The 18,861-nt window shown below is 45.4% G+C and overlaps 1 protein-coding gene across 6 annotated transcripts in view; it reads left to right on the top strand.

The window, feature by feature from the left end:
* The window catches only part of SLC2A9 (solute carrier family 2 member 9), a 132,082-nt gene that overhangs the window by 43,314 nt on the left and 69,907 nt on the right, over positions 1 to 18,861 (top strand). For all 6 annotated transcript variants that reach the window (XM_081048873.1, XM_081048871.1, XM_081048874.1 and 3 more), the window contains 2 exons: positions 5,354 to 5,478; positions 15,281 to 15,426. In XM_081048873.1, coding sequence (XP_080904999.1) covers positions 5,354 to 5,478; positions 15,281 to 15,426 — 271 coding nt within the window. The remainder of the gene's footprint in view (positions 1 to 5,353; positions 5,479 to 15,280; positions 15,427 to 18,861) is intronic.

Consider the following 18,861-nt stretch of genomic DNA (forward strand, 5'->3'; position numbering starts at 1 on the left):
GCATTATTCCTCTCCCATGGGGGCTGTTGGGGAGGAAGAGGAGGCTGAGCTCAGCGAGCAAGGCTGGGGTCAGGGCCAATGGAAGGGGCTTGAATGTGTGAGTGGGAAAGAAGTTCGGCTGGAGCTGGGTGGCAAGGGCGTCAGGCGGGCGTGGTCATCAGCGGGTGGGGCCCTGGGGCCCATCCTGGCTCGGGCACGCTGAACTTGTGTGTGGTTTGGGAGAGGGATGAGAACAGGGGAGCTCGAGGGGCCAGAACTGTCTCTGGATCTGAGCCATCCCACTGTCTGTCCTCAGAGATGCAGGTTCAGAGACAATGGTGTGGTAGAAGGAGGATCAGAAGAATTTTTGTGTGTGTTTCCTTATGAGATAGGAGGCACAATAGCATGTTAATGAGATGTTCCAGCAGAGAGGGAAAAGATGATAGTCAGGAGCAAGAGGTGAAACCTGTTTAAGTGATATCCTTGAACAGGTGAGGGGGGTGGGGACTAGTAGGTCACTGGAGGGATTGGCCTCAGATAGGAGTGGGGCCAGTCTGTCCATAGAAACATGAGCGAAGATGGCGGGCACAGATGCAGGCCGGGCGACACCGGCGGAGGAGACCAGTAAGGGTCTCTTGGATTGCTTCTGCTTTCTAGATGGAATAGAAAGTAGGGTCATCCGCTGAGAAAGAGGACAAGTGGTTTTGAACAGAGAGAAGATGTATGAAATAGTCATGTAGGAGAGCAGGACACTGAACAAATCAAGAAACTGGGAATGCTTACGAGGGAGCGCTAAGACCACTTGAGACTGGTGGGCACGAATTGCAAGTGAGGCCCGTGAACACAGCTGTGCGTTTTTCTCCGGCCAAGCCGTGCTTTGTGGTACGTGTGTGAGGTAGGCCACGGTCTAACCAGGGTCGGGTTTCGCTAGGCACGGAGAAGGAAGGGGTTGGGTCAGGGACTTGAGGGTGTGTGAATGTTTAATATAACAGACCTTGGAATTCGAGCAGGACCAGCAGGAATAGACGGACACGAGGAGGGTGACAGATGGTGGGAGCAAGGTACCATCGTGGCTTATAGGCCTGGTCAGGCTAAAGAATCGTTAGAAGGGTAGGTGGCAGGAGCCAGTATCTCCGGACATTTCCCATGTCACTAGGCTTGGTGAAAAGTCCTTGCTAAATCCACACTGCAATAGTGTCCCCCTGTGTGTACCTTCCACAGTTCAGCCTGGTCCTAAGGATCATGTGAAAGCCTGACATGGTGGAAGCAGCTTTCACACTTACCTGAGCAGCCTCTTCTCCAGGTTAAATATCCCCAGTCCCTTTGGCCATTTGTCAAGGGACTCTCCTCTCCTCATCACCCCATCACTCCTCCTCGTCTTCAGCCCCTCATGCTGAGAGCTGATGATCTTCTGGGTTGCGCAGGGAAGACTCTACGCCACTGGGGAAGCACAAAACAATGAATCAGGTGTCTGGGGTGGAGTTCCAAGGGGCGCTGGCATTCTGCTCGCAGAACTGGCGGGGGGGGGATCCCCCTTATTTCTGTTGCTGTGTTTATCTCGGATAAAATGGAAACACAACGATTTAAATCCCCACCTCAGAACCCCAGTGAGTCATCTTTGCAGATTATTTGCGAATAATGTCTCCATCCTCACTGGGACACTGCCGTGCTAGGGGTCATTTTGGGAAGGAATGTATTAATATGATGAACTTGCTTCAAGGGTGTGCAGCCCTATTTGCGAATGTTTCAAGCCAGACTTGATTTTAACATTCCTCGCGTAGCACAAAACATACCATCGCGTCCAATGCCAGAGCTCAGGCCAGAGCCCGTGGCAGCATCCTTGGCTCCTCTCTTTCTTTCCACCTCTGTCTGCTCCATCTGTAAATCCCATCAGCTCTGTCTTCAAAACACACCCGGGTCTGAGCTCTCCTCACTCCCTCGACTGCTGTCATCGGGCCCCAATCGCTGTCAGCACTCACCCGATGTTTTGTAAGAGCTTCCTGATTGGTCGCTCTGTTCCCACACTTACCCCAGGGTCAGCACAGAAGACTGAGCCGTCTTGTTAAATCTGAGTCAGCCATACCATTCCTAGCCTTAGACTCTTCCAGTGGCTGCCCAGCTCACTCAGGGTGGAAGCCCACGTTATCGTGGTGGCATAGAAGACCCTTTATGAGCTTCCCTGCCACTCCCCCTACCTTCCCCTTCTACAGCTTATTCTCTGGCCCTCCACTGCCGGCAGCCACACTGGCCTCGCTGGTGTTCCTGAAATAGCCCACATCTGGCTCTTTGTACGTCTCTGCCGGCATGGCTGCCCTCCAATGCCACGTGGCTCATCCAATCTCCTTTTCCAAGTCTGTGCACAAATGTCTCCTTGTTGGGGAGGCCCTCCCTGTCCACCTTGTGTAAAATTACACCCCCTTCTGCTTTATCTTTCTCTCAGCTTTTATCACCAGATGCTACATCTGTTTTATTTTTACTTGTGTATTGAGAAGAGCATATGAGCTGACACTTTGTCACGCGCATGGCAATATGCCAGAACCTAGAATGTTTAGCACCCGGTTTATACTCATGTGTGTATTGAGTGAATGAATGCCAGATGAATGAATGACTGATAAAAAAAATAAGCCGTATGAGTAAGTCTGGCAACCACCATGTGGCATTCGTGGTTATGAGAATGCCCCATCTCTCATTGAATAGCATGTGATCTGACCGGGTCGTAGCTTTCTACCTCTGTTTCCTCAGGTAGGATATGGGGTAACAAAATTATCTAACTCACAGGGTATCCAGTGAATAGAAAGCCCTTACACCAGTGCCTGGCATGTAGTCAGCACAGTGATTGTTAACTACCACCACGGGTTTTATTTTATTTCTCTTTTAATTTCTTGAGGCTCCAAATAAGTTCCAGGTGTCCTCCTACGCACTTTACATCAATCATCTAATTCTCACAGAACACACCAGTGAGTGTCAGGGTGGCATGTGAATTGAGACTTTCGTGAGATGAGACTCATGCGAGGAGCAGAGGGTCTCCGAGGACAAGGGCCGTGAGTCGGGAACCAGCCTGGCATCGCTGAGGGACGGCGGGAGGCTCATGAGCATGTAGGCAGGAGTATCAGGTGATGTGGCAAAGGCCATCTCCTGCCGGGGTTTGTAGGCGCTGGTGCGGAGCTTGTTCTAAGTGCAGGGGAAAGCCCCTTGAATGTTTTAAGTAAGAGGAAGTGTGCCAGTGTTTGCTTTGAGTCACTCTGGCCGCTCTGTGGATTATGAAGTAAACAGCAGGGTAAGTGTGCAACCCAAGGCTATTGCAGTTGTACGGTGTGAGGTGATGGATGGTCTGGACCACTGCCATACTGTGGGACTGGCAGTGGAAGAAGTGGTTTGACTTGGGATATACTTGGAAGGAGTGTAGCTAGGACTCCATGATGGATTGTATATGGGTTGTAAAGAAAATAAGAGATACAGGCATCATTCCCAGATTTCTGGCCTAAGCCATTAGGCAGGTAGAAGTTTTATTTACTCAGCTGGGGAAGGCTGGGGAAAGAGGGGTTAGGAATGCATTTGTTGTGGAGGAGTTGGGTTCGTGGTGGGAATTCAGTAGCTCTGCCTTGAACATACTTGGTTTGAGGTGTCTACTAGACACGCACATGAAAATGTACATAAGTCTAAATTTGAGAGGAGTCTGGGCCTGAGACATACTTGGGAATTGTCATCAATTAAGGTAGTGGGACTGGATGAAATCACCCAGGGAGGGTGTGTGGAGATGAGAATAGGAGAGAAATGAGCGAGAGTCTGGGACACCCCGAAGCTAAGGGGTCAGGGAGATGCGGACAGACGATCCTAGAGATGAGAAGGTGAGGCTAGAAGGAAGAAAACAGGAGAGGGTAAGATTCCAGCTGTCTGGAGAAGATTATGTTTCAAGAAGGAGTATGTGGTCAGCCGTATCAAATGGTGCTGAAGGGCTGTACCGGGGGACGGCAGAGAACTAGCAGCTGCGTTTGTGAAGGTGGGTGTTCTCCATGAGTGTCAGAGGGACGGTTTCCAGGGCGTGGGAGAAATCAACTCATCAGAGCGGAGCGAGGAAAGAAGGGAAGGTGAGCGGACAATATTCTTTACGGAGTTTCACTCTGAAAGGAAGCTCATACAAGGAACAGTGGCTGCAGAGAGATGAGGACAAAGAGAGACAGTACTTAGATGTGCTCGTGTGGGAGTGTTGGAGAGAGAAGGCACGAATTCTTTACTGGGGATGCCCAGGGCACAAAGATCACCAGTGTTACAGCTTTTTGTGTATCTTTTCCAAGGTTCGTGCCTGTCTACCCCCCCGCCCCCCCACACACACTCTTCTTTACCACACATTTTGCTGCATATTCCACACAAAGCTCTGTACCTTGCTCTTTGCACTTAACAATGTATCTTGGAGATCTCTCCATAGCAGAATATAGAAAGTTGCCTCTGTTTTAATGTTTGCATAATGCGCCACTTGGCAGACGTATCATAATTTATTGAAATAGTCCCTTGTTCATGGACACTTGGGTTGTTTCAGTCATTTGCCATTATAGAAGATGTTGCAATGAGCAGTCTTTGAACCATTATCACAGAGTTGCAAAAATCATTAACTTTGGGAATCCCTAAGAAAGGGGGAAATTTAATGGAAAGTTTGAGATAAATCAGAAATAGTGGAAAGAGCTCTGGCCTGGAGAGATCTAACTCCTAAAAGTAATAATGAAGTCCCTTTTCAAATCCCCAGCTTCTTACACTTTATAAAACAATTTAATACCTGTTCACTCTTTGAGTCTTCAGGGGAAAAAAATATCCTGCGAGACGCTAAGATGTTTCCCTAGCTCTTTGACTCACTAATTGTAGACCTCAAACAAGTTTCTCATTTGTCTGTGCCCTGGTTAACTTTTCTATAAGGTTTAATAATATCACCTGCCTTCTAGGGTTGTTTTGAGCAGTAGATGAGCTACTCCTGTAAAGAGTTTATAATGAGGTCTGTCATCTAGCAAGAGGTCAATCCACGTGATTATGATCATTTTGCAGGTGAGGAAAGGAAAACACAGAGCTGATAAAGTAGAAAGTCACATAGCTCATAAAAGAAAGAGCTGGTGCAGGGACCGGGACCCCAGGCCTCCAAACGCATCATGCTTCTCAACCATGAGGTCTTAGGGATGCGTTCCTAAAGCAGCAGTGGTAGTCCTTGCACAGAGCAGTTAATAGTAATGGAATCCACGCCTGTGAGGAACCTAGAGGGAGGAAGTACCTTGTTCAGGATCAGCCAGAGGCAGCAGTGGGTGCCAGTGGGGACCCTGCCCCTGGGATGGACAGGCTAATGACAGCTTCACGGTCGGGCCCCTTCATCAAAGCCCTCCTTTTCTTCTAGGAAGCACACTTTGCTGGTCAACAACGGGTTTGCGATTTGCGCTGCGTTGCTGATGGCCTGTTCTCTCCCAGCAGGAGCCTTGGAAATGCTCATTGTGGGACGCTTCATCATGGGTGTGGATGGAGGTGAGACTCACCAAGGGGGCGGGGCAGCAACCTATTCTCAGGGGCTGCTGTGGTTTTACATATGAGGACACGGGCTCAGAGACGTGCGTGCGACAGTAAAGCGCTCTAGGGTGAGGGTGATGGCTTCACACTGCCTGGGTTCTGCCACTTTCCTAGGTTAATTTAATTAACTTGTCCGTATCCGTTAGGTTTTGCTGCATAAGAATGAGAAAACAACCCAAGACATACTGGCTTAAAGCAATAAGCATTTCCCTGAGCTTGCAATTCCGTGGGTTGGCCCGGCAGTTCTGATCTGGGCCAGCTCTGCTGACTCCTGTGGGGCTCTCGCGCGTGTCCGTGGTCGGCTGCATGACTTCACGTGGCCTCGCTCCTGTGTTCGGTTGTTGGCAGGTGGGTTGGTGTCAGGGGGTCCCAGCTCGTCTCTGATCTCTGTGGTCTCAGCCTCTGATAGGGTAGTCTGGGCTTCTTCACGTAGACTTCTCAGGATTCCAGTGAGTGACAAGAGGGGCGAGTCCCATCGAACAAGCTCTTGTAAAGTCTCTGCTTGCAACACCTTTGCTAATGTCTCATTGACCAAAGCAAGTCCACGGCCAGGTGTAGTCAGTGTCAGAGGGGTCTAACTACCCAACGATGTGGACTCGGGGACTGTGAACATATTGGGGGCTATCCCAACAGTCTGCCTCACTATCTTAGCTTCTTTCTCTCATCTCACAGAGGGACTTCATCATAAGCCTTCACTTGTTGAAGTAGATCAGTAAAAACTAACTGATATCCTCTGCGAGTAAAATGCTGAGTACATTCCAGGCACTTAGCAACGTCCCCCAGTGCCAAGAATGGCAGGTATCATTGCTGTTCTTATTGTTGCTGTTTCTATTTTCAGCTAACAAGGTACTGATCCAAGATTTGGACTGAGATGGTCTGGTTTCAAAGACCTTAACGGCTTAGAAAAAAGGGTGGAGAGATTCAAGCATATAACCTTGAAAGTCCTTCCCTCATGGAGGCCAGTGAGTCTCTCTCTCTGGCAGCTTTATATCTTATCCACTTAGCCTCTTTCCTGTTGTTTTGACTGTCTAGCTATTCTGGGGGAGGTGACACTTATTACCCATAACTCGTTGCTCTCTGAATTTCCTTAATTAAAAATAAGCTGAATTCAAAGAGAGATGTCATTTTTACAAAACTACCTATTCAAGACGGATGTCTTTTAGACCCTCGTTCCTATGAGCTTTTCAAAAAGAGACAGAAAAAGAAGTAAGAACAAGGAGTGGAGAAAAAAAGCGAATTCCTTCTGACTTCTGGGAGGTGGCCTATTGGAGTTGGGCCAAGCTTCATGTCATTGATTCTCACAAACCCCCTCAAAGCAGAGACAGGAATCGGGGGGGGGGGTCTGAGGTGAGGCAGTTGGTCAGAAGGAAAGGAAAATTGCTGATCACAAGAGGAATCATTGTCCTGCTCGAAATAAATAATTTAAAGCCAAATGATAAGCGTGGGGCGTTTTCAGAAGGCTGTGCTACTCAGACTGGGTTCTTCTGGGGTATTTGGAGCCATAGTAGCATTGGACACCTTCATGAAATGTCCTTTTTCTAGAAGGCTTGGAGAAAAAAATAAACACCTTATTTTTCCGTTGAAACAAATGTGATGCAGTCTGTTGCTGGAGGCAAAACCCCATGCACATTGTAAAGTCAAAATAGAGGATTGCAAGGGTGTTTTGGGGTTGTTGAAGACTGAGTGGGACGTGTCCCCGTCACAGCCTCCTCGGCGCTGCCACACTGTCAGAGGTACAAGTCCACACCTGCTGCATTACACGGTCTCCAGTGGACAAGCGACGCGTATAAGTAACCCGGGACAAAAGAAATCACAATGGAAATTTTAAAACAGTTTGAATTAAATGATAATGAAAATACTACATAAGACATAGCAGACTTTGTAGGCTACAACTAAGGCCGTGCTTAGACTAAAATTTATAACCTCAAATGCATGTGGTCTAAAATAGGAAAGGCTGAAAGTCAATGATCTAATTGACTCGAGAAGTTAGAGCTCGAGTCAATGAGCTCGAGAAGTTAGAAAGAGAATTTTTATCAGAGAGTATCAGCAAAGCCAAGTGGATTCGAGAAAAGATTAATGAAGTTGATAAACCCCTTTAAGACTGTTTATAAAAAGAAAGAGAAGGAATGAATAACTAATGTTAGGAATTAAAAGGATATTCTGAAGCATTCGAAAGATAAGAAAGTATCATAAACATATTTATGCAATATATTTGAAAATTTTAGGTGAAATGTACAAAGGTCTAGAAAGAAAAAACTTACCAATACTGACATAAGAAAAATTAGAATATCTGAATGTTCCTAGTCTATTGAGTAAGTTGAACGTATAATTTAAAATCTTTTTTTTTTTTTAAAGATTTTATTGGGGAAGGGGAACAAGACTTTATTGGGGAACAGTGTGTACTTCCAGGACTTTTTTCCAAGTCAAATTGTCCTTTCAGTCTTAGTTGTGCAGGGTGCCATTCAGCTTCAAGTTGTTGTCCTTTCAGTCTTAGTTGTGGAGGACGCAGCTCAGCTCCAGGTCCAGTTGCCGTTTTCTAGTTGCAGGGGGCACAGCCCACCATCCCTTGCAGCCTTGTGGTTGAGAGGATGCGCTCCAAATAACTGAGCCATCCGGGAGCTCAGCGGCAGCTCAGCTCAAGGTGCCGTGTTCAATTTTAGTTGCAGGGGGCGCTGCCCACCATCCCTTGCAGGACTCAAGGAATTGAACCAGCAACCTTGTGGTTGAGAGCCCACTGGCCCATGTGGGAACCGAACCGGCAGCCTTCGGAGTTAGGAGCATGGAGCTTTAACCACCTGAGCCACCGGGCTGGCCCTAATTGAAAATCTTTAAACAAAGGAAATTCAAGGCCCATATGGCTTCTTTAAGAAAGAATAGTACCAACACTATACGAACATTTCCAGAGGGGCTACTTCCCGACTCATAAGATAAGCATGTCCTTGATATCATATCTTAATAAGAACTTTACAAGAAAGGAAAATGACAGGCCAATATCATTAAGTAACATAGGTATAAAAATCCTATATGACAAATTAGCAAGCAATTGGTTGGAAAAAAAATATATATAACATAAAACATAAAAAGATACATCAGGACCTCTCTGCGTTATTCCAGCAGCGGAAATTGGCTTAACATTTGAAAAACTGATCAAGGTAATTTACCATTATTTACAGAATACATTTTAAGAAAATAATCATATTGTTTTGATATATGCAGAAAAATCATTTGATACTATTCAATATCCATTTATGTGGTAAGAAAAAAAACGCTTTTTTAAACAACTCTTAGCCAATTGGGAATAGCAGGAAATTTCCTTAAACTGGTGAAGATTATCTACAAAAACATTATACTCAATATTAAGATAGGCACGGGCTTTTCTCTGAGTTCAGGAGCAGGACGAGACGCACACGTCTCACCATTCTGAGCCAATATGGTCCTGGAGGTCCCAGCCGATGCAATGAGGCAGACAAACAATTTTAACATAAGATTATAAAGATTGGAAACGAGGAACTAAAGCTGTCATCTTTCACAGATGACATGAAGGTATAAAACATCTAAAAGAATCTATAAATAAACTTCAGAATGAATAAATGAATTTGGCTAGCAGGGTCTCTGGATGAAAGGTCTGCATACTTGTATACTGTAATACTCAGTGAATTTTATTTCACTGTGGTAAGGTCCATATACTAAAAGGAATTGTGTTCCTACATTGAAAAAGAAATTTATAAACTATTCCATTTAAAATATTATAAAAACCCAGTAAATACCCAGGAATACATCTAACAAGAAATGTGCAATCCTTCTACACAAAAATATAGGAAATATGATGAAGAGAAATTAAAGAAGACAAATAAATGGAGAGGTATTTCATGTGCATAGTTGGGAGACCCAATATTATAAAGATGCTAATTCTTTCTGTATTTATCTACAAATGCAGTACAAACCCAGGCAAAGCCAAGCAGGTTTTGTAAAATGACAATTGAAGGCAGTTTCTGAAACGTATATGGAAATGAGAATTCAGGAGATAATCTTCCAGAAGAAGAAAAATGGGAGAACTTAATCTACTGGATATCAGCATTTATTATAAAGTTACAGTAAGTTAGACAGTGTAGGTTGATGCAAAGGTAGAAAAATAGATCAGTGGAATAGAGAGACATCTGAAGCTGACCCATACATATGTGGACACTTTCTCTATGGCAGAGATGCAGCTGGAGAGGTGAAGAGAAAGAGTGTATTTTCAGTAAGTGAGGTCAAGGCAGGCAGAGTCACCAGTGGCTGGGCGTTCCAGATCCCAGGGGGCTGGCGCTCGGCTGTGGTCTGTGGGAACAGCCTGGCTAGTCTAATGGGGGCCACAGACTCCAAGCGTAGAGCAGAATGTCAATATGCACCTTTGCTTTTGTGCTTGGAAAATTGTATGTGAAGTTTCTTTCAAATGGAATATATTTCTATGTGCTATATCTTTCTGGAAGCATGGATTCCGGTGGCAATTAGGAAGGAAATAATAACATCAGCAACCGTAAATGAACTCCCTTTTTGCTTATATATGGTCATAAGACATTTCTACAGTTACAGATTAGGTTATTATTTCTACAACTTAGTTGTTTTCTGTGAAACAGTAGCTTGTTTTCAGGGGTTGGTATCTGTGTTTTTCTGCTGCCCCTTCTCTTTGGGGAATTGTCTTAGGGATGAAATGCAGAAAGCCCAGTCTAGGGTGACAAATGCTGTGTTTATATTGACACTCTGACATTTTAATTCCATTAAAAATGAAATCTGAACACTGCTTTACCCCATGCACAAAATCAACGCCAGGTGGATTGTATTAGGTTGGTGCAAAAGTAATTGCGGTTTTTGCAATTATTTTTAATCGTTTAAAGCACAATTACTTTTGCATCAACCTAATAGCTTTAAATATGAGGTATAAAACAATAAGCACTCTAGAAGATAACATAGAATGCTATTTTTATCATTTAAAATAGGGAAAGATTTCTTAAACATGTTAGAAAAAACACTAGTTTAAAGTAAAAGATTTGATAAATTGGACTACGTTAAAATTAAGGACTTCTATTCATAAAAAGAATAGAAAGAAAAACCATAGAGAGCAAAAAAGTTTCAATGAATGAAATTGATGAAGGGCTCCCGAGAATGCATTAAAAACTCTTACAAATCAATCAGAGAAAAACAGAAAACCTATTACAAAGATTACTAAGAGATTGAACAGGAATCTACATAAAATGGCCAATAAATAAATAAAATTGCATTAGTAATGAAAGAAATGCAAATTAAAACCACAATGGCTAAAATTAAAAAGACTGAGAATGTCAAATATTGTCAAATATGTGGAGCAATGAGTATTTCATAATTTCTTATGAAGGTGTAAATTGGTACGATAAGTTGGGGAAATTGTCTTCACTAAGACTAAACATGCATACATTATGACTGCCATATATATGTTGCATATATATACATATACACATATAAATATATAAAACATATATGTAACAACTTCCTTACACGTGCACCAAAAGACTTGTACAAGAATGTTTATGGGCACTATTAGTATTCACCGCAAACTGGAAAGCATTAAAATGCCCATCTCTAGTAGGGTCGGTAACTTGTGGTATACTTACACATTGGAATACTACACAGCAATGAAAACGAACAAATTAGGACTACATGCCAAAACATGGATGTGTTTCACATCTGTGTGAAACAGAAAAGAGATGAGACACAAAAGAAAATACATATCCTCTGATTCCTTATGCCAGTATTAGATGACAGCAGTCAGGCTGGTGGTGACCTCTGGGGAGGAGGAAGAGGACAGTGATGGTGAGGAAGCATGGGGTGGGAGTATTCTGGGGTGCTGATATTGTAGGTTGATTCTTGACTTGGGTGGGGATTGCACAGGTGAATAGTTTCTGTGATCAGCCATCAAACTGCACACGTACTATTTATGTCATTTAAAAATGTATGTCACGCTGTAGTTTTCAAAAGCTAAGTCTATATTCAGTGAAATGCTTAGCTTTGCACTGGACTCGGATTGTTCTGCACCCCAATAGAAAAATGCAGGTTTCCCGTTGTCTCTGGAGTATTTCTTTCAGCATCTCTGATGGTCCCTAAAGAATATTTTCCTCAGTCTCTTCTGCTTTTCATGAGCTGCAAGCTGCTGCTGAAATTGGGCTCTAGGCAGAATCTGGAAGTTAGGCTAGCTTTCTGTGAGGACATGGACCCCCAACTGTTCCTCCTGTGCCGTGAGACAACATATCCTGAGAAAGGGGAAGGGTGCAAGTAGTTCCAGACGTGCTCAGGAGATGGAATGTTGACGTTTCAGATGAGAGTCAAAGGCACTCTGCCCTCTGCTTGGATCTTGCCGTCTGTTCCCAGAGACCACAGTTATAACTGAGTGCCAGCCTGCAGGGCTCTGCAATTCCCAACCTCTGGCGACCCCACCAGCCTCACCCTCTCTGTTGCTTTGGTTAAATAACGGTAGAGTGACAGTGCCTTGGGGACCCATTTAGTACAAGTTGATTGAGCTCTTGTCCTGGGCCTGGCATTGTGTCCTCATGGAACTCCATTATGGCTGGAGGTGGGGAAACAGACAATAAAGTAAGAACCAAACGAGATACTTTCAGAAAGTGCTAAGTGCACCGAGGAACACAGGACCGGATGGAGAGAAAGCGTGATGGGAAGGGGCTGATTTCGACAGGTGATCAGTGAGGAGATGTGGTAGTTCTTTGTGGTTGCTGTAACAAAGCACCACAAATTGGGGCACTTCAAACAATAGCAATTATACTCTCAGAGTTCTGGAGGCCAGAAGTCCAAAATCGAGGTGTCAGCAGGGTGGGTTTCTCCTGGAGGCTCCGAGGGAGAGTCTGCTTCCTGCCTCTCCCCGGCTTCTGGGGGCAGCCGACAATCCCCGCCTTGTGGCAGCACCACTCCACTTTCCCCTCCATCTTCACGTGACCTTCTGCCTTCTGTGTCTTCACAGGAACACCAGTCATTGGACTTAGGGCCCACCCTACTTCAGTCTGACCCCACCTGAACTTGAATACATCTGCAAGGACTTCCAAACTAGGCCACCTGGGAGGAGTGAGACTGAGCTGGGCCAGGAAGGACAGGAGGGAGCCAGCTTATGGAACTGTGAGGGCAGAGGGTTCCAGAGAAACAGAACAGCAAGGGCCGATAGCCTACAATCAGAAAGAGCCCGGAGAGTTCAGTAACACTAAGGCTGGGGCCCCTGGGGAGGAGGAACTGCTGGGGATGGGGTCCTAGGTTGAGAGAGGCCACTCAGGTGTGGGGGATGCTTGCAGCCCCACAGGCCTAGGACGACCAATGTCTGCCTGGGCCTCAGGGGGTTCCCAAGACACCCCCTTCCAGGGCTGAAACCAGGACGGTCCCTGGCAAACTAGATTGAGTTGGTCACCCTATGACCAGCTTCATGTAGACCATCTACTCATTCACCACTGGTTTAGCCACCAGTGTCCCATTTTTCCAGGTCATTTCACAACATGCAAGTGAGAAGAGTCGCCATGTATTGACAGATTACTGTATGCTGGGCACTCGGCTAAGCATATACTCAACGTGTGCACAGCACACGTATGAGGGAGGTATTATTACCATGCCCAGCAGCTCCATGCCCTTCACCACTCCACGCCTCCTCTCTCCTGCCATGGCATTTCCATATTAGCTTTTTGTGAAATGATAATAATTAGCCCCAGTGGGTAGGGGGAGCGTCGGGGCAAGGCAACTGGCAGTTTTAAGTGTCTATCAAGTGACCACACGTGAGAGAGGAGACTTACATGTAGTAATTTCACTCCCACCACAAAAGGAATAGACAGCAATTATTACCCTTATTTTACAGATGAGAAACTGAGGCAAGGAATAGCTAATTAGTTTGACCAGGGTCACTGGTGAGAATAGTAGGGCACTGGGACTTGAATCTTGTGCGTTTCAATCTCTATTGCACTGGTCCCTAAACCACAGCACATGAAATCGATTGGTGGCCAGCCAGATTGTCCACGAGACCAGATGTTCCCAATATCTGTATTTTAGATAAAGATTCAAATATCATCTGGTTTATGTTGTGACTTTTCAGATTATTACTGTCTCTTTGCACCTTACGTGTATTTGCCTTTCTGGTGAACCAGAAAAAGCTATCCTGGGCCAAGATGCAACAAATGAATGAGATCCTCTGCTTATAAATTGGGGCATACACTCCCTTCACTAATTTTTTTTAGGAAGGGCCTCCATGAATGCTAGCAACTGGAGTAAATTCAGCTTAGCTTGAACTACACTGATTTATACCTAAAGTGTGTTGGGAACTGGGCTAGAGGCACGGGGAGGCCAAGTCAGGAAAGACATTTTTGAGGCCCTCATAATCTGGTGAAAAATTAGACCATAATAGTAAGTGCTAATAATACTAATTTGTGCAGCACTTTACAGTGAGTGAAGGACTGAGCATATCTTATTTAACTCTCACAGAAATTATATGAAGTTAGACTCAGTTCTTATCCCCATCTTGTGGACAAAGAAACTGAGGCTGAGGGAAGCTAACACCACCCCACCAAGGCCTCACAGCGTGTAAGTTACAGGATTCAACTGGGAATCAGTGTGACTCTGGAGGGTGTGGTCTATGTGCTAAACAAGCCATGAATCTGCCTGGGAAAATGCATTTGCAGACATTATAGGGCTATAATGGACCTGAAGAGTAACCCTACCCAGATATGGGTGGAAACAAGGTTTCTTAAAACTGATGAGGCCTCATGTTATTTCTACTAATAACCCTCTGTGTATGCAGTGTATTGTATCTTGCAAAATACTTTTATAACTTTTATTATTTGAAACATCAGTCATAAGTTTCTGAACGTGTAAATTTATCCCAAAGGTTATGAGGATATATATGGGTGACTTAGTGTATAAAATGCTGTAAAATGAGTACATATAACAGAACCTGCCATAACAAAGTCCCATGATTTCCTTAAATAGGTTCTGTAAGCTGGTAGGAAAAGTTCAAGTTCTAAAATCAGAGACCTGATCTATTGGGCAAAATAATCAATCTCTTTGGTCACCTCTGCATGTTACTTGGTGATATGAAAAGTTATGCAACCTCTTTGTGCCTCAGTTTTCTTCATATTTAGAATGAGGTTAATAATAGTACATATAACTCTCTGAACCACCACCATCACCAGCCACCACCACCATCACGACTGCCATCATCATTACCACCATCCCCATCATCACCACCATCCCCATCATCACCACCACCACCATCATCACCACCACCACCATCACCACCACCATCACCATCACCACCACCATCACCACCACCATCACCACCACCACCACCACCACCACCATCACCACCACCACCACCACCACCACCATCACCACCACCATCACCACCACCATCACCACCACCATCATCACCACCACCACCACCACCACCATCATCACCACCACCACCACCACCACCATCACCACCACCACCACCATCATCACCACCACCACCACCACCATCACCACCACATCATGACTACCACCAGTATCACCATCACCAGCTATTTCCTCTTCTATGAAGTCCACCATACCTTATGGATTCAATGATACAGTGCATGTTAAAGCATTGGCAGTTTGTGCAGAGTTTAGGAATGGTGCTGTGCCTACAGTGCTATTTTGGTCAGGGTGAAGCAGAGGGAGGTGCTGTGACCAGTCTTCCTCCCTCAGAGGAGACAACTCCCTCACAGCTGCCATTCTTCTTTCACAGGCATCGCCCTCAGTGCACTTCCCATGTACCTGAGTGAGATCTCACCCAAGGAGATCCGTGGTTCCCTGGGACAGGTGACTGCCATCTTCATCTGTATTGGTGTGCTCACGGGGCAGCTGCTGGGCCTGCCTGAGCTGCTGGGAAAGGTAAGTGTGGCTTCTCGGCCAACCATGTTTGTTCTCATTCTGTGTCACCATCTCAGCTCCCCATGTCCCGTACAGGACAAAGATAGTCAGAGGTGAGCCCTTCCTTCAAAAGCTTGACCCTATGTCTTGGAATTCCTGAGCATTCAAGCCCTTTCACTTATTGGAGAAAAGTTGTTGCTGAGTTCTTTTGATTAGGTTTGATTTGGGGGAGGAAGGAACATAAAAAATACATAATAAATTCTAACCTTACAGAATGTTCAAATCTACCTATTTCATAGCTATTGCTAACACCTCAATTAGTGTTTATTTAAGTTTTTACTTTGCTTTTACAAACCTATGTAGACATACATAGTTTTTCTTAATGGCATCATGTCATACACTGTTCCACAACTTGCTGTTTTCATGTAATATATTTAGGGCATCTTTCCAAGATGTTTTGCTTAGTTCTCCCTCACTCTGAGTCTTTCCTACATAAATATGTGATTGCACATTCTTAAGTTTTTGGCTCTCTGTGTTGGAAGCAGAAAGGCCTGACTTTGATCCCAGTTTAACAATGTACTTGCTGCATGGCCTTGGCAAGGAAGAAGATCTCACCCAGGTTGGGGTGGGGTGGGGTGTGATCAAGGAAGGCTTTCCAGAAGAGGTGGCTTCTAAATTGAGCCCTGAAGGGTGAGCAGGAATTAGGCAGCTAATGATGGGATTTGGAGGGAACACATTGCAGAAAAAGGGAATAACTAAAGAAAAGCCCTGCAATGGGGAACTGCCCTGTGAAGGAATTGGGAATGGCTTGGGGGCTGAGGGAAGAGCATGCGTGGGGAGCGTGAGACCAGGTACCTTCTCCCTGAGCCGACATTGTCCTGGGGAAATAGGGAGCCCTGGGTGGCACTAGAGCAGGGGAGTGACATGGCCAGATGTCAGTTAAAAGCTGGGTATGCTTCAGGGTGGGAAGGGTGAGGAGGGAGGAGAGAGACCTGGCAGGAGACTGCTGCTATTGGTGCTTGTGGTGCGGGGAGGGTGGGGAAGGGATGAGGCAGTGCCCTGGGGATAGAGAGGAGGGACGACCTGAGCCCACAAGACTGGCTGCCTGTACCTCACAAGGATGAGGGAAAGAGAATGGCTAGAATGCCTCCTAGGGCCACAGAGACATTCCCTTCCCACTTACACAAGAAGGCCAGGATGGAGGGGGGAGGTTAAAGCAGGAGTGATGGTCAAATATCTGTCCAATGCCCTGGAACATTGCACAACTGACAAACCCCTGCTTTGTGGGAGGAATCCGGGCAGGAGGAGGCGGAGGGGTGGGGGGGTTGCAGTGGAAATAAACGAAACCTGGCAGATGTGCACATCACACCGAGCTTACATAAAATATGTATTCATTATGCCATTGAAATCCTCACAGCTACTTTGTGAGCATCTCATATTGACAGCCAAGGAAATGGAAGCAGAGAGAGCTGAGGTACAGAACTAACTAGGTTAACCATATTGGAGCTGAAACCAGAACCTGGTCGTCTGCTTTCAGACCTACCTACCTCTGGGGCGCGTCTCACTCAGCCAAGAATGGGACATGCTGGCTTCTCTGGGAATGTGAGGAGGAATCGGACACCAGTTCTGATGTGTGGGTTCTTTCCTCACATCAAGCAATTCTCCAACACCAGCTGTCTTACAGTTCAGCTCAGTTCTGACAGTAGCTGGACATAGCGTCAGGTCCTACACGTTAAGGGCTCAGTCCCACAAGACTGCCCCCATTTCACATGCCAATGGCAAGGTCCAGGTTGTCACCGGGCCTTCTGCCCAACCGGCTGTTAATCAGAGGTTCCTCCGACCTCCTCCTTGGGTTCCATTAATTTGCTAGAATAGCTCACAGAACTCAGGAGACCAGTTTACTTATTAGATTACTGGTTTATTATAAAAGGATATAACTCAGGACAGACAGATGAAGGAGATACGGGGTACGGTGTGTGGGAAGGGGCATGGAGCTGCCACGACCTCTCCAGGTGAACCACTGTCCAGCCCCTCCACGTGTTCACCAGCCCAGAAGCTCTCCAAACCCCATCCTTTTGGGTTTTTCTAGAGGTGTCATTACATAGGCATGGTGGATTAAATTATGGCAATCGGCGATTGAGTCAACCTCCAGCCCCTCTCCTGTCCTTGAACGTCGGAGTGGGGCTGAAATTTCAACCCTCTAATCACCTGGTTGGTTCCCTTAGCATCCAGCCCCCATCCTTAGGTGTGGTCCACAAGTCACCTCATTAACTAAACTCGGGTATGGTTGAAAGGGGTCTGTTATATTAATCACTATCAAGACACCTTATGACTTAGGAAATTCTAAGGGATTTAGAAGCTCTTCCAGAAATGGAAGGAAGAACAAATATATATTTCTTGTTATAAATCACAATAGCACCATAAGGGGGATTCAGGATCCCATTGTGCCCGAGTCTTACTAACCCTAGAGCCACCTCCTGCCTCGTTCAGGGATGGTTTTATAAGCTGAGGAATCAAACATGGTGGCCACATGATGATAGGATAATGGGAACTGGTTGGCATTTATCCTTTAAAAATTATTTTGGAATACTTTGCTTTTTTTTTTTTTTAAAGATTTTATTGGGAAAGGGGAACAGGACTTTATTGGGGAACAGTGTGTACTTCCAGGCCTTTTTTCCAAGTCAAGTTGTTGTCCTTTCAGTCTTAGTTGTAAAGGGCTCAGCTCAGCTCCAGGTCCTGTTGCTGTTTCTAGTTGCAGAGGGCACAGCCCACCATCCCTTGCGGGAGTGGAACCGGCAACCTTGTGGTTGAGAGGACACACTCCAACCAACTGAGCCATCTGGGAGCTCAGCGGCAGCTCAGTTCAAGGTGCCGTGTTCAATCTTAGTTGCAGGGGGCAGAGCCCACCATCCCTTGCGGGACTCGAGGAGTTGAACCGGCAACCTTGTGGTTGAGAGCCCACTGGCCCATGTGGGAATCAAACTGGCAGCCTTTGGAGTTAGGAGCATGGAGCTCTAACCGCCTGAGCCACTGGGCCAGCCTTATTTTGCTGCTTTTATTGGGGCAAATTATACATAACACAAGGTTTACCATTTTAATCATTTTAGAGTGTATAATTCTACAGCATGAGGTATGACTTCTTCTATTTCAGCTGATCCAGGTCACCTCATAGGCACCTGCTTCTGATCTTTTATTATCAATCTCTTGAGGTTATTATAACTGCAATTTGATTTTTCTCTTTTGCAAAAACAACTCGCACGTTACCTTTGCAGTTGTCCATGCATGACAATTTCTATAATTAATGCGAGCATCTTAGAAATGTCTTTTTACCAAAATAAGGTTCCACACTAAAGAGATTCTTTTGCCTTTTGTTTTTAAACATATTTTAAAATTCCAAAAGTAAACATTATGTATGTGACAATAAAACCAATATAACAACTACAACCTTAGCTCTTT

Source organism: Rhinolophus hipposideros (assembly GCF_964194185.1).
Source record: "Rhinolophus hipposideros genome assembly, chromosome: 1".
Taxonomy (NCBI): domain Eukaryota; kingdom Metazoa; phylum Chordata; class Mammalia; order Chiroptera; family Rhinolophidae; genus Rhinolophus; species Rhinolophus hipposideros.